This window comes from Mixophyes fleayi, chromosome 2 (genome assembly GCF_038048845.1).
Source record: "Mixophyes fleayi isolate aMixFle1 chromosome 2, aMixFle1.hap1, whole genome shotgun sequence".
Classification (NCBI taxonomy): domain Eukaryota; kingdom Metazoa; phylum Chordata; class Amphibia; order Anura; family Limnodynastidae; genus Mixophyes; species Mixophyes fleayi.
Genome location: NC_134403.1, coordinates 76,552,180 through 76,567,655, shown reverse-complemented (window position 1 = coordinate 76,567,655; position 15,476 = coordinate 76,552,180). Strand labels below are relative to the sequence as shown.

At 40.5% G+C, this 15,476-nt stretch overlaps 1 protein-coding gene across 1 annotated transcript in view; it reads right to left on the bottom strand.

Moving 5' to 3' along the window:
• Positions 1 to 6,978: 6,978 nt before the first annotated feature.
• CSRNP2 (cysteine and serine rich nuclear protein 2) overlaps positions 6,979 to 15,476 on the bottom strand; it is a 49,763-nt gene continuing 41,265 nt past the window's right edge. Inside the window, exons 3-5 of the mRNA XM_075199320.1 lie at positions 13,532 to 13,791; positions 10,446 to 10,742; positions 6,979 to 10,025 (exon numbers count right to left, since the gene is read on the bottom strand). Of these exons, the coding sequence (XP_075055421.1) occupies positions 9,186 to 10,025; positions 10,446 to 10,742; positions 13,532 to 13,791 (1,397 nt within the window). The 3' untranslated portion in view covers positions 6,979 to 9,185. The remainder of the gene's footprint in view (positions 10,026 to 10,445; positions 10,743 to 13,531; positions 13,792 to 15,476) is intronic.

Below are 15,476 nucleotides of genomic sequence, written 5' to 3'. Positions count from 1 at the left end.
AGCCTGCAGAGAACCTGGGCAAGGAGGAATGAGCCAGCATTGTGGGTGATTTGGAATAAGTGTGTGGTCCGGTTGGATTGCTGGAACTCAATGACAATTTGTTTTGTACACATAACAGACCAAGCAGGTATAAAAGTAGTATTAAATATAAATCACATTTTTTTGAACACTGACAAATTGTAGCTCCACAACTACAGCTACAGAACCTTATAATTCCTATTTCTGATCTGGAGTAAAGATCTCGTCTGCCATGCTGGAAGGATCTCTGCTCGAGGTAGAGCATTTATTTATTAGATTGTCATACTTTAAAACGTTCCATATTAAATGCTTCAGACTACTGCTAAAACTACCAACCGCCCAACATTCTAAACCTGCCAACCAAGCATCATGGATATATATGCAGAAGGGAGGTATTGGGTATTCTTAGCTTAGCACTATTTTGCCAGATTATGAATATCATGGATCATATTTATTAATATGGGGCAAGGAGCTATAACGTGTTGTAACACATAGCAATAGATATCCACTTTTAGCAGCCTAGTGTTGACATGATTGGTTGCTATGGGTTACAGCATCTTAAATGCACTTTTTTTTTTTTTTTTAAATAAAGAAACAGTTTTAAGAAAAGTTTCTAAGGGTTAGATCTAGACCAGTGGTGGGCAACCGGCAGCTCTCTGCACAGTGCAGGAAGGTCACAATACCCGGGGGAGGGAATGCACTGTGCTCTCCTTCCTCTGTGTGGTTCCTTTGAAGGCTGAAGGACAGCATTCAAAGGAGGCGGTTTAAATTTGCAGAACTATATGGAACCAATTCCATAGTTTTTCCGATCTCTGGACTTCCATAAAAAAGTGTGGTGGCAATTGTCTCACGTATTGACCTGGCAATAAATAGTCTATGACGAATTTCCACACCCGAATCCTATATGTCTTTTTACTGTCAACATGTTCGCTCTGAAATAATGAACCTGTTGTTTCAGGCAGCAGCACTTGGGGTAACAAATAGCCAGAAAGGCATAGAAAATGACAAATAAAAGAAATAATATTTAATTTGTTATAACACAATCTATAGAAAGGTTTAAGTTCGCTGGTAAGATTAGTAAAGTGCATTATTAACTTGTCACTTCAGATTCCTCTTTTTGTGCCTTCTTCTCATATAATGTATTCTTCTGGGGTTTCTAAGATAATATTTGTTAAAGAGGAGTATTCAAAATGCAATTAAAGAGTGTTCTAAACAAAATCAGAAAACATTCCATTGGGGGTGGGGATTATAAGGGCTCCAAGGCTGGCGGAGATAGTACTACGCATGCTGTGCTCGTATGCACCGGCTCACTGCAGAGTGTCCCTGTAAACTCATTGTAAAGAAAAACCTCCGTAGACATGGTTTAATACCCATTTACCATAATGAAACACTTTCAAATATGTACTTGTATAAAACAAGGTGATTTCTACATAAGCACTTCAGTGCTATCCATGTTTACAAAAGGTGCAAATTCATATACAGGATAAGCACACACAATATAGACATAGTTTCGGTAATGTCTTCTGACTGACCCCTCCCCCCACTATTCCCAGAGACAAACATTTATATAACCGTGGAAATATTAGACCCTGGACCCTAGTTTTCAATATTTACCAAATGTACAATACAAATCCTCTTATTCTGTATGTGAAATGCAATATTTACTATCTATTATTATTGTCATTTTAGCTTTATAGAAAAGGAGTATTTACAGTGACATTAACCCAAGTTCAGTGAACAGATTATGGTGATTGGACAGCACCAAGTACCACCTAGGAAAGGTATAGATACAACTGCTCAGCAGAACACTTCCCTTGAAATTATTTTAAAATGTTGATGACTATGAAGGAATTCCTTCAGTGACTATTTAAAAAATTAATCCACATTCTGATGGGATTACAAATGGTAATCAGACTACTAGATATTGTATTAAAAATAAATAAAATGAATGGAGCATAGTTTACCATCAAATAGGTGTTGGTCACCTGTCAAGTTCATACTGTGGCACGCAACCTGTATTCAAAGTATGCTGTCTTCCAAAAGCCTATTTCTTCCAAATGAGATTGGTGTTTATTGCCCATCAGTATTATTTAGTGTGTGGCACATAGACATCATATGTTAAAAATAATCTGTGGAGAAGGGGTAAATAATCTTCAGTTATGAATATTACATTTCTCCTAGTATATGTACAACATTAAGTACATATCTCTGCAAGAGATGCCAGACACGGAATCATGATGTCACTTCTAGAAATGTATAGAATATACCGGGTAATACAGGTATGATAGACATTTCTTGCTCTACCGCCTGCCATTTCCATATAAACTAAATAGAAGTCAGGGGCTGTCTGGACAGGGGGACATCTGCCCCCCCTAGCCGGTCACATAGTGGGCTACCTTGGGTTGCTATTGGAACAGTGCCATAACGGACAAATTTCCAAAATTGTAGAATTCTTGTTTGACTTCACCGTGTAATAACTTTGGAGCTAAAAAAGTACATTAATATACCATTGGACTAATATGCCTATAACAGGCAGCACGGTGGCTTAGTGGTTAGCACTTCTGACTCACAGCACTAGAGTCATGAGTTTGACTCCTGACCAAGGTTTTATCTGTGTGGAGTTTGTATGTTCTCCCTGTGTTTGTGTGGGTGTCCTCCAGGTGCTCTGGTTTTCTCCCACACTCCAAACACATACTAGTAGGTTAATAGGCCGTTATCAAATTGACCCCAGTCTCTCTCGGTCTGTGTGTGTATATGTATGTTAGGGGATTTAGATTGTAAGCTCCAATGGGGCAGGGACTAATGGGAACGAGCGCTGCAGAATTAGTGGCGCTATATAAATAAATAGATGATAACAGTTTTGCATGGTTGTATTTGATGTTACTTTTATTTGGACTATCAGCTCCAGTTTATGTATTTATTTTAGGAACTGTCTTCTTTGTCAGGTCAAACAGGACTGATCAAATACACAATGAGCTTAACATACAAAAACTTTTATTCTTGAATGTCTCTATACAATGCTTATTTATAAACCCTGTCTAAGCAATCAATACACCAAAGGGGAGGGAAAAGTTATGTGTAATAAGCAGTTATTTTGATTTAGTAATGAGCTGGGGTTTAAAATGATCTATTTGGACAGGAGACATTAATTGAAAGCATTGGAAAAAAAAAATGCCCAAGCAGCCAGAGGAACATACCTAGGGCAGAATATTCAGGAAATAGTTCCCATCTTATAATTTTTGTTCCTTTATTTGCCATTTAAGCTTTTGCACAGTATAATTAAATTGAGGGTGCGTTGGTCAAAGGGGTGGTGGTGCAAAGTTATTAATTTAGGGCATATTAATCCAGCCACTCCGAGTACAGCCACGCCCACTCATGACTACAGCATACACTACTTAGTGTACATAGCCTTCACCTAAATACACAGAAGTCATTTTGTGGGATAAATCTATATTCAGCCTATCCATTTAATAGGAACTAGCAGCTCACCAAGTGCATTGTTTGGCTCCAAAAAAATGGCTGCCGCTGGTGTGCGTAAATGACAGGTACATTTTAACAAAGGTCAGGGTAGTACTCTCCTTTTTAAATCATACTCCCTATTTCCAATACAACTAGAACACAGTGTCCTTAATTACATATTCCCAACGCAAATGCTAGTCACATGTTGCCCATGTGACAAAGTCACGTGTCACGTTTAGGAACAATCTTTCTTTGCTTCAAGGCTAGCATGTTGTGTACACAGTACATTCACATTAGAGTTACATTAGTCCCTTTCACACACAATCAAATTCTTTTTCTATATTTTACCAACGCCCATCTATTTTTAGTAGGGGATAAAAGATCCGCTTTTCGTTACGAGCTTCCGTATTTAATCAACAACTGTAACAACATAGAAACATTAGCACATAACATAGATCTGATCTCCCATCCTATAAAGAATACAAGCTATAGTGAATGCTTGGGCAAAACATTTCCTCCTAGTGCCAGTCTGTTGTAAAAAACAGAGGTCTTTGTCATTTTACATATGTTGTGAAAGCACCTTTTCGGGATAGAAAAACATCTATATTTGTGCACTAGTGCATTAGAGCACTTTCAAAGTATACAAAAGTTTAACAAATAAAAAGCAAACTTTTCACAGTACCATTCTCTCTATAATCATGCCAAGCAGGAGGAAGCTGCTTGCTGCGTTAATGTAAGGCATTGTATCCAATTATATCGAAGTGCTCCACATGTGTGAATTAGTCTGGCTATTGATATTAGGAGATACCACATGTTCTATATCTTCTGTTATTAACGCTCAGGTCCAATGACTATCAGAGGAGTTCAACTTTTATCTAACCCCTATCAATTGGTGTGTCAGTAAAGTAGTCATTTTAACTGGCGCAACTGTGAAAAATTAGGAATATTCCCAAAATTTTGATGGGTGACATGCCTGCAGTACTCAGAGAAACCTCTAGACTGGTGATGGGCAATAGGTGGTCTACTGAGCCTCAATCATTGACCCCCCCCCCCTCCCCAGCTGCTTTGTCCCTGTTGGTCTTTTCCTTGCTTTATGACCTGTTGAGCCAAACTCTCATTCTCTACTTTATATCCAACAAGCTTCACCTCAGGGGGTCATAAAGCAGAGGATAAGACTGAATCTGATTATATTCTTTACCCAGAACAGCTACCATCTGTATCATGTGACCACCACCACACAACACACGGAGGTCACACAGCCTCAGCAGCACATCCGAGATCAGAGGGAGAGGACTGTGCTGGCTCCATCCGCTCGCCACAGGGAAGCTAAAACAAAGTAAAGAATGTTTAGGCAGGGTTTTATTGGCCATTAAATATAGCTTTTTATATGATACCTGAGGGACTAGAGGGGTGTTTTATTGCAAGTGGTGGGTATAGGGGGAGTTTTGGGGTGAATGTAGTTCTAAATGGCACATGGGGGTATTTTGGTGTTTGGTGGTATATGGGTATGTTGGGGGCACATTTGAAATCTATTCTAAGGGCATCTGGTGTCTCTTGCTTTGATTTAAAATTGTTTTAACTTCTTCATGAGAGTTAGGTTAATGTGAGGCCATTTTGAATGTTGGAGGCTGCACACGTAACCCTTGAACTGCGTCAGGTGCCCATCTCTGCTCTGTACTATAACCACATAATAAATCTCACAGTGGGCACTGGGGTTCTCAAGGCAATGCAGACCGGGGATTATTCATTGCCGAGGTATGTCAGTGAGATATTTTCTATAATACAATTTTAATTGAAATGTTATTTTATGGCTCTCCTAGTTTGTATTGTCCTCTTCTACAATGAGTAAAGTTAAAATGGCATTCACCTGTAAAGGCTCATACCGATTAGCATTGTATATACATTTTTAACTCATGCAAATACATGTAAACAGATATGAAAACGCATCAGGAGGCCCAAATGGACCTCTAATGCTAGCAGGTATTTCGTCTAATGAAGCTTGTAATATATTAGCTTTCATATGTATTCCAGGAACCTGAGGTCTTGCTTTAATTTATTCTCTCGTCTAATTCATCACCACTTAGCAGATAGGCTGTAAGATAGTCTTTTTAAATCATCAGATTATATAGATCAGCTAGGAAACTTTGCAACAAAAATAATAATTAAAAAAAAGAAGCCTATGAGGCCAGAGTTCAGCCCCTGTGGTCTATCTGTGCCTTTACTCAACGAAGAATTTCAGTCTCTATGTTCCTTTTAGCCAACACCACAATCCCCTCCTCCATTAATTAGTTTGGTCAGTCGATTGTCTCCTGCCATAAGCACTGTGAGATTTTAAAATTGTCCCAGAATCACGTCCTTCAGAATAGCCTGAATATTGGTATGTTGGGATCTGGACCCCCACAGGTCTCCTAGTTGGTGGTTAGCAAAGTATAAGCCAAAAGTACAAGAATTCTACTTAAGTTTTCCCACTAATATTCAAAAACAAATAGATATTTTGTCATGTGGGGAAATGGTGCCCTTTTGTGGCCCAATCACCCCTCTGAACTGCCACAGACGATTCCATGAGAAACTCATGGGTAACGGCACATAATACAATGATTCTGTACAGGTTCTCTCAACATGATCCTTAAGTAATCCCAAACGGCAGAGGATATTCATAGGAATGATTAGAAAACCTTCAAATCAGAGCCAGATTAATTCAATGGACTTTTCTACAACCCAGGAGCCTCTGGCAGTTAAGGAAGGGGGGGGGGGGGGGGGGGAAGCCAAGAAAGATTTTTGTGTAGCCTTTAATTTATTTATTTTTTCCATAATGTCTACTTTTCTGCCCCTAGTCCCGACTGTCACTGTATGTGGCCATTCCCGTTAGGCAGTTAGCAGCAAATCCGATTGTTAGCTGCCCTGCTCTCCCTGTCCATGCGGGGGCGGTGCGCAGTGTGCTGCTTACCGAGGAGGTCTCGTGAGATTGTGAGACTATGACCTCTCTACGTCACTCTCACGAGACCTCCCTTACTAAGCAGCGCACTGAGCACCGTGCCCGCACTGACAGGGCAAGATGAAGAGGTGCCACCCAGAGCCTGTTGCAGCAAAGAGGAGAGGACCATAAGAATGCAGCAGCGGGGGCAAAAAGATGGAGGGGAGCACGGAGTTGATACATTAGGGCTGAAGGTGGATAAAACCTGTCATTATGAGCTGGGGGGACGTGTGTCCTTATGAGCTGGGGGACGTGTGTCCTTATGAGCTGGGGGGACGTGTGTCCTTATGAGCTGGGGGGACGTGTGTGTCCTTATGAGCTGGGGGGACGTGTGTGTCCTTATGAGCTGGGGGGACGTGTGTGTCCTTATGAGCTGGGGGGACGTGTGTGTCCTTATGAGCTGGGGGGACGTGTGTGTCCTTATGAGCTGGGGGGACGTGTGTGTCCTTATGAGCTGGGGGGACGTGTGTGTCCTTATGAGCTGGGGGGACATGTGTGTCCTTATGAGCTGGGGGGACATGTGTGTCCTTATGAGCTGGGGGGACATGTGTGTCCTTATGAGCTGGGGGGACATGTGTGTCCTTATGAGCTGGGGGGACATGTGTGTCCTTATGAGCTGGGGGGACATGTGTGTCCTTATGAGCTGGGGGGACATGTGTGTCATTATGAAGAGGGTGACCAGTAATATCGGATGGGGGCCTCACGGTACCCGTAGCCCAGGGGCCTACAGTTTCTAAATCCGGCCCTGCCTTCAACACATTAACTGCCAATAGTACTGGCAGTTAGAAGATATCTAGGTCTAGAACCGACAGCCTTAATTTTGCCCTCAGTCACCCCCAAAAAAATGAATGTTTTCCAGATCGCCTTGTTGATTAAGTAAATAATAAGTAGCACATGTCGATCTTTTAGAATTAGTTGGTCACCAATCGTATTCCTGGTAGAATTGGAAAACACACCAACTTAGGCATGCCTGGACACCACCATGGCTCTTAGGATATTTACAATCATTTACAAGTGCCTGTTCTTCATTTTTAATAATGACAGACATCAAAATATAATTTTAAGAAAAAAAGAAAACCAAACTTTAGCAGTCAAGCTAGGACAATAGCTCACCGGTCCAATAGCTCACAGCTATTGGAACGTATGCCATTACCGAAGACAGGAGGGTGACTTACACGCACATTTTCCATCTATGCTTAGGGTTCTCTTACATGCATGATCACTTTGCATGACTTAACTTTCTGGACTTCCTAAAATGTTCCAGTGCATTTATTTATTTTCAATATACAAAGAACCCCCTGGCATCAAATCACTGGCTACATTTAAAAAGGGTCATGTATGATGGATTCGCAATAAAATAAAAAATAACCAAAATATAATGTTTTAGTTAAAATGGAAATAAGCACACTATGAAAATAGAAATCTCTTCCATCCTAGCGGCAGATGCCAAAATCTTTATTAGCCAAATGAAACTAATTTACTCATTGGATTAGCTCAATCTTAAAATTGTCAACTTTGTATTTTGCCAATAAAGCTAGGACCATATATTCATCTACTGCAAGAAACAGAAGCCGCAGGACATTAAAAACACTGCAGTGCTATCTGCTTTTAAAAGATTTGCTAAAATAACAAAAATAAAAAAAAAACAGGCTGATCATCAATACTTGGAAATAAATATCTTGTATCAATCTCTCTGATGATTTCATAATTTAACACAATAATTCAAAGTAAAAAATCTACTTAAAAAATAAAAAATAAATGAACCTTATACATATTGTTTGTTTATACACATGCGCAAACCCCTTAATGAAATGGGCTCAGTGCTTGAAATTGATACCATAATCCATATTGGTAAAAGACTAGCACATTTGAGATCACGAAAATTACAACTGTCCCCTTAAATTGTCCAGGTTGAAAGATTAGCAGCTTTATAGTTGAGGAGAGTCCTGTAGTTGTTGAAGTTAAAGTGCTTTTGCACTGTCGTTTTAAACTTAAAAGAAAAAGAAAAGGCAGCTCAGCTCTCCAAACTGTAGAGATTTCAGTCTAATCCTATTCAATAGCACCATACTACCTGGGCATGTTTGCTTAATATACACAGTATGCTCCCACTTTTCTATATTGGCTGACATAGGACGCCAGGAATCCACAACAGATTGATCTGAAGAAAGTCAGAAATCATGCACAGGAAAAGGGTAGACTGCCACCTGGTGAGATATTTGTTTCGGCAAAAAAAAATTCTTTAATTTATTTTACATCTGTTGTTGATTTGTCAATACAGTTTGAAGTTATGAAAACTAATGTTTGAATAGTGTGTCAATTACAACGTCTTAGTGGTCACCAAGTAAGAAATGGGGAAAATATTGCAACAAAACCCAGCAACCTGTTAAACGTACTCCCCGCTACGCCAAATGTACTCAATGGCAAGTTAGCAGGAGGTTTATATTAGTTTGGACAAGCCATTAATTACAAAACTAATTTCAAGTTATCACAGTTCTTCTGAACAAATATAGAAAGGAAAGGGACAGTTCTTAATTATTATTTTTTTGTCTCGCATACCCAGTAACTTATTTTTTGCCCCTTCAGTAACAAAAATTGACATTGGGGAATGAAGACAAAGTATAAATAGATATCTCTCACAGGTGAGCACAGGGTCGAAAGACAAGAGAGGGACAGGAAGTTGTATAAGTGGAGGGGGAAAATTGGAGTGGCTTGTGCAAAATACTTGCTAATAGTGTCACACAGTCAGGGAACTCTCTGCAGAAAAATGCTGGCCTGACCAGGAGGTTTGGCTGTCAGAATTTTCCTGCAGCTTCCCCTCCTCACTTACAGAGCTTTCTAGTGGCCCGTTAGTCTGTGTTGCCAAGACAGAGGAATTCCCAGCAGACTCTGGCACTGGGTTACCCTCTTTGGAACAGGGGGTCATGACTGTGCAATCCTCTGTATCTACCTTAACTGAACCACTTAGCTCTGTGGTCTTAGAGTGGACAGATTTTGTCACTTCTGACCCTGTGTCTAAGCCTGTTGAGTTGTGATCATAAATAAACACATTTACATCTGTGTAATCCGGTGGCGTAGCTGGTCTCCCTGAATCCTCATCGGTATAACAGAGGACAGAAGAACCAGAAGATAGTAAGCCAGGATTGATGGAGGAATGGCAGGTGGACGGTGGTAGTGAGATGGGCGTCTCCAGAAGGCAGACCTCTAGACTCTCCACACTGGAGTCCAGACTGAGACTAGAGCCACTAGAGGCCTCATCACCTTCATCCAGCAGCCTTTGGCGTTCTTCGGCGCTCTGCAGGTGTCGAACAGCAGCCTCGTTCTCCAAGTGATAGTTCTCAGCAATGAATTCATGGAAGTCTTGTGTCTCCTGGTGTGGGTGGGCAACAAGAGAGGCATGAGGAAGCTTCTCTTCAAGGGCTTGAGGGCGTGGTTGCTGGCGCTTATTTTCCAGCTCAAGTTTCATAATAGTATGAAGGTAATGAGTCCTTACACGGATAGGGTTAAATTCTATGCGACCAGCAATGTTACTGCAGCCATCTCTGGAACATCCACATGGAAAGGACATACGATCCACCTATAAGGGTCAGATCAGAATCCAGGGAAGAAACAGGAAGAACAGTTTGAGTAAGACTGCACAAGGATAAAGAAGGATTGCTTACAGCACATAACATGAAACAAGAAAAATTAAGCAAAATAACCTATAGTTTTACTAAATGTAAAAGTTTTGTTCGATGAAAGACTTTAAAGTTTAACCCGACCAAAACATCTATAAGGAATATGCCAGAGGTTCATTTATGCTATAACAAGAACTACTAATTGATTATGCATAAAGCGTCCTGGGCTCAATTTCATCTACTCATTTGAACTTCTAAAACATCAACCATTTGGGTTCTTTAGGATCTAAAGATAAATCTGTATAATACAATTCATAAGGACAGTTTCTTTTAAACATGTAGATTCCAGAGGGACAGACAAGCACACTCTTGTCACCAACCTGACACTTTATCCCAGCCTGACTGCATGGACAAGCTTCTGGGTCACAGAATAGGCGGCAGTCACACCCACATTCCTCTCTGGAAAGGCGGATGGCCCGAAGTTCCTGCTTCTCATCGGCATCTATACGGTGGACACCAGCAGCCCGAAGCAGAGCTCGGCGCCTCTTTGTTGGCAATGGCTGAAGGAAGAAGTAATCATCTACTTCTACATTGTCTACATCTATGTCTTCATCCGATACATCCTCCAAGGTGAGGCCATCGGCTTCTTCAGACTCTACGGTACCATTTTTAGTCAGCTGTAAAAGAAGAGAAGAACAATGAGTTACATCTGTCAGATCTTATGAATGAAAGCGCTACCAGAGGAGAGCAAGCAAAGGAGACAGGAGGGTTATTGCCCCCGTAGGACACTCGTTCATCAGTTTATTACTGGTAGATATGTAGATGATTAATAGCCCATATAAACAGTAATGTTAGATTTCACTACTACTTAAGGAAACAGCCATAGCAATGACCTTTACAAAGAAGGACCCAGCCACCGAAGCCTCACTGCTAGCTGCCGCCATACTCTCTTATAACAGACTATTATTAATATCCAGGTGGGGTTGCACCACTAAGGGACACTTACATTTTCTTGCCCTCTTGGGTCAAATGCTGCTTTCCTACTACCCGACTGCTACAACAGGATCTGTTTATTTCAGATTTATCATTTTTAATAAGTGTTTTAAAAATTGCTAGATTATACAAACGTTCCATTTCTATCACAGTGTATTTAAAACACTTCATGGTGATGCATTATGACCACAGGTTTATAGTTATAACGAATTGCTGACTGCAGCAGTCCATAATCCCTGCAGAGGACAGACAAGGGAAGTGCGGTCCACAAATTCTAGGACGGCCTTAGTCACATGCGGCTCTCACAAAGAGTTGTAGAAATACAGGTCTCAGTTTGAACTGCTTTGGCAATAGGATGCTTTCAATATTAATAAGAGTTCAAGTGGACGACAGCAGCTATAAAACAGATTACATTACATCCGCACTATATTTTGGCTCATTCTACACTGTAATGACATCTCCACTCTTAAACAACACACTAAAGATAAATTCCATATAGTAATGCAAAAACACTTTCACGGTGACTTTGGGTTACTATTTTATTGATATAGTCTAGCTGCATGCAACAGACAATGTAAAATACAGCATAGCAGGGTGTGACCAAATACTAGAAAGTTAGTACAAACAGTAGTAAATACCTAACTTCAATCAAGAATAGTAATGGCCTATTTACGGATGGCTCTGTAGTTGTACTTCACTGTTGGGAACACAGAGATTACGACAACTTTATACTGCTCATTTTACTTGCATTTGAGATGTTTACGGTTTCTTAGCTCTTGAACCGGAGCTATACCAACTCCAAGAAGGCAAATGTAAAACAACACATAGGCATAAAAGTCATATAATTCTAAATAAGCCATAGTCTTAATGAACAAGGATGTTTATATTGTTTTCCATAGGGAGGTTTCATCATGCACACCTTAGGGAATCAAGGGAAAAAGTAGGCTGTGCAGGAGCATGATGCAAGTATACTTTAATGAACATCAGGCTTGTAAACCTGCATATGTTCACTGCCAGCAAGAGGAGACACACATTGAGATGGGATTGGGGGTAACTGTCCAGGAGGAAATCTTTTTGCATAGACTGTTTTTCAATCCGTTACGGTCAAACAAAAGGTCAGATCTAAAATACTTTTCTGCTAATGCAATTCAGTATAAACTAAGGGGTTCTGTGTGCTCAAAACGTTCTGTAGAAATAAATGTTGCTACTTACACAAACGGAAACAGAGATTGTAAAGGACTTATGAATACTGGATGACAAAGCTCACAGTGCTGCAAAGGGATGCATAAAAAGGGGATAAATGCATGTGATGCATCCATAGTATTCCCATTGTTTATGTCACAAGTCAGAACACAGAATATAGAGTATAATATTGGGCACCTCACAGTAAGGAGGACAAAGGATCAGAGTGTACACAGGCAGGCAACCATGGTAATAAATGGAAAGATGAAATTATAAAGGTAGGTTAGAAACACCAGGTTTATTTACTTTGGGGGAAAAATGTGCCTTAAAAGAGGTGAACTATGTAATATTCATAAATAAATCCAATGTGGTGCTGTTGGCAAATATAAAAATGAATTGGATGCCCTTCTTACAAGAGATGGTATCTGTAGCTATAATCAGCACATTAATGAAGACATCGAGGGAGTGATTGATATAGACGATTTATTCCATAGCTCTTTTGGGATTAATCCAAAAATTCTTTGGATCAACACATTTGGATGGGAGGTGGAGGGGGGCGGGGGCAGAGATTGAATTGTTTGTGAAGCTTGGCAGACCACGGTTCTAGGTACTACAGTACCCCAAACATTATGGATCATGGTTTTTCCTGCACACCTCTATGGGGTGTGAGAAAAAGTCTGTGCTGTTGCAATGTATAATGTATAATGTAATCCAGGCGGCGGGTCTTAAACCTGGCAATCTGACTCTGGGCATTGTAAGTGACGTCATTCACACATTTAAGAAAGTCACAACATACATCTGCCCGGAATTTAGCGGGTGGGTAATGTTGTATGTCTGTTATATGGGAAGTCTTTAATTCCTCTTTGTCGGCCTTATACTAATCGGAATTATTACGACAGTGCAAGTTTTGTCTGCATTATTGGAGCTTAAATAATGACGACCACCGCTTGGTATAGCCTACAAAGTCATGGCTTCTACTTCAACCATATAGTGGTTTATCTGTGTGTAAAACATCTCCAAAGATATTCGAAAAATAGGCAGGGGGGCATTTTTAAGAAAATTATGCAAAACAAAACACATTTCATGATAGTTTTCCTTCTATCGCCTACACACAATGAGACAACTATTTTCAGCCAAAATGCTCATCCATGACTGGCAACAATCAATTCACTAGCAACTCTATTTTGTGCCTCAGTGAAGTCTTTAGTGGGTTCAAGCACACAAAATGAAAATCTCCACCACTGTGTGCAGGTGATGGGCCCACTTAAGCCTTGGCCAACTAATGATTTACCTTCATCTTCCGTGTGTGAAGCTTCTCCTCCTTTAAGTGTTCACGCAAGATTTCTCGATGCGTCACCTCTTGTTCTTGGGCGAACTCACAAAGTGTGTACTTCCGAACAGAGTTGTGGTGCTGAGCCATCCCCAGGGAGCTGCCCCCTTGGCTTGGCACACTGGTGAATCCTTGCCGTCGGGAGAAGTAGTACACGGTCACCTGGTCGAAGCGCACATTCTTCTGTCTCAATAGTTTCTGCCGCTTCAGGATCGATGTTGCTGAATATAATAGAGGTCATATCAATATTAGGAATAGCCGTATTTTTGAATTCTGAATCATTTTTCATAATTATTCTACGTAACTGAATTCTAGCCCTAATTTGCATGCTAAAATTAAGCAAGAAACACTAATTAATATCAACTGCATTGACAATAACAAATAAAGATTCAATGTTATCAAAAAATACAAAGCAGGTAATAAAAGAACAAATGAAAGAGAAAATCCAAGTAAGCCATATGGTGTATTTTACGCTATAGCAAATTGATGCCAAGAAGCACACGTGAATAAATATCACACCTCTTGTGACATGCGAGGAGTATGCTGCCTTAATGTGTGAGTGGAGAGTATGTACACGGGATCCTATGTGTTTAAAAGCGTGTCTGGAGTTCACTTCAGATGCTTACTTTTCAGTTTAGTGATACCATTTTGAGTCTAATCTATGACCCCTTTGACTCTCACCTGATCAAGTGATGTAGACTGAACCAGACTCTCGTACGGGGCAGAGTTCAGTCTGTGGTGCTTTCTACTCAAGTAAATGCTTTGGATACGCAAGAGTCCGAGTTCCGAGTCGAAACGCAGAGAGAGAGATCAATGCTGCTGCGGAGAGTTAGGTCGGTTGAATGCTGCTAACCTGTACCGCATGTGAGTCAAGTGGTGGGAGCTCTGAGAGGGACCCATAAGGACTGCATTTGATTGTACCCCAAAAGTAGCCAAGGACAGAGTGAGGTGAACCTGGTACCTGAACCCATGAGAGTATGCTGGTGCAACCGCAACTGTATAGAGGTATAAAAGTGAGAAAGAGTGACAAGCCCACAATGCAAGAGAGTGTCAGCTCTTTTGTCAACTGATACTATTGTCATATGTAATTAAGTGGCATTTACTGGAGAGTAAAGCTGGAAGAATTTAAAATTGACTGTTAATAAATTAACTCATATTTCATCAAAAGGAGATGGTTTGGCATAAATTCATTTCAACGCTGTAAAGTACAGGTGTAGCAGAGCACAGTTCCCAGACATTGCTGTTTTTATAAACCTGCCAGGGCAGGGACACCTGTTTTCAGTTTACCCACAGGAACCTGAGGTGAGGGACCGATCTGCAGGTGGATGACTGAAGGTTACTACACAGGTAGGTGTAATGGAGAAATACACCATCACCACACAGCAGGCACAGGGGGTTATACATAAAATTACGGAGTTCTTCCCACTCCATCTAAAAACATTGTTCTCTCCAAAATCCTGAATCCTATATATAATAATGATAAAAAATAGAAATATATAACAGAATTATAAAATCAAGGGGTCCCAAGCACAGAATTTAATTCTGACATTTATTTGGCCATAAATAACCAACATATTTGAAGGCTCAAAAAAAAATAAACCGTGGTCTCCTTTCAACAGCCAGAATTATGGTGCTACCACAGACACCACCACCGTTTTGCTCCAGTGTGTGGTTGGCCCTGTCAGCAGCTGAAGATTGATTATGGTAATCTGACAGACTAAATGAATAACCAATGCAGGAATTTATTTCCAGAGCAGAACGGCACCCAGGCACTGACCCATATTCTGGTCATTGGAGGGTTTGTGACTATAGACTCTCCTGATTAACTACATTCTAAAACAGAAAGTCAAACTTTTCAGTCTCCCTATGGTTACATGCCTATGTTAAATCTGGTATATGGTGATTA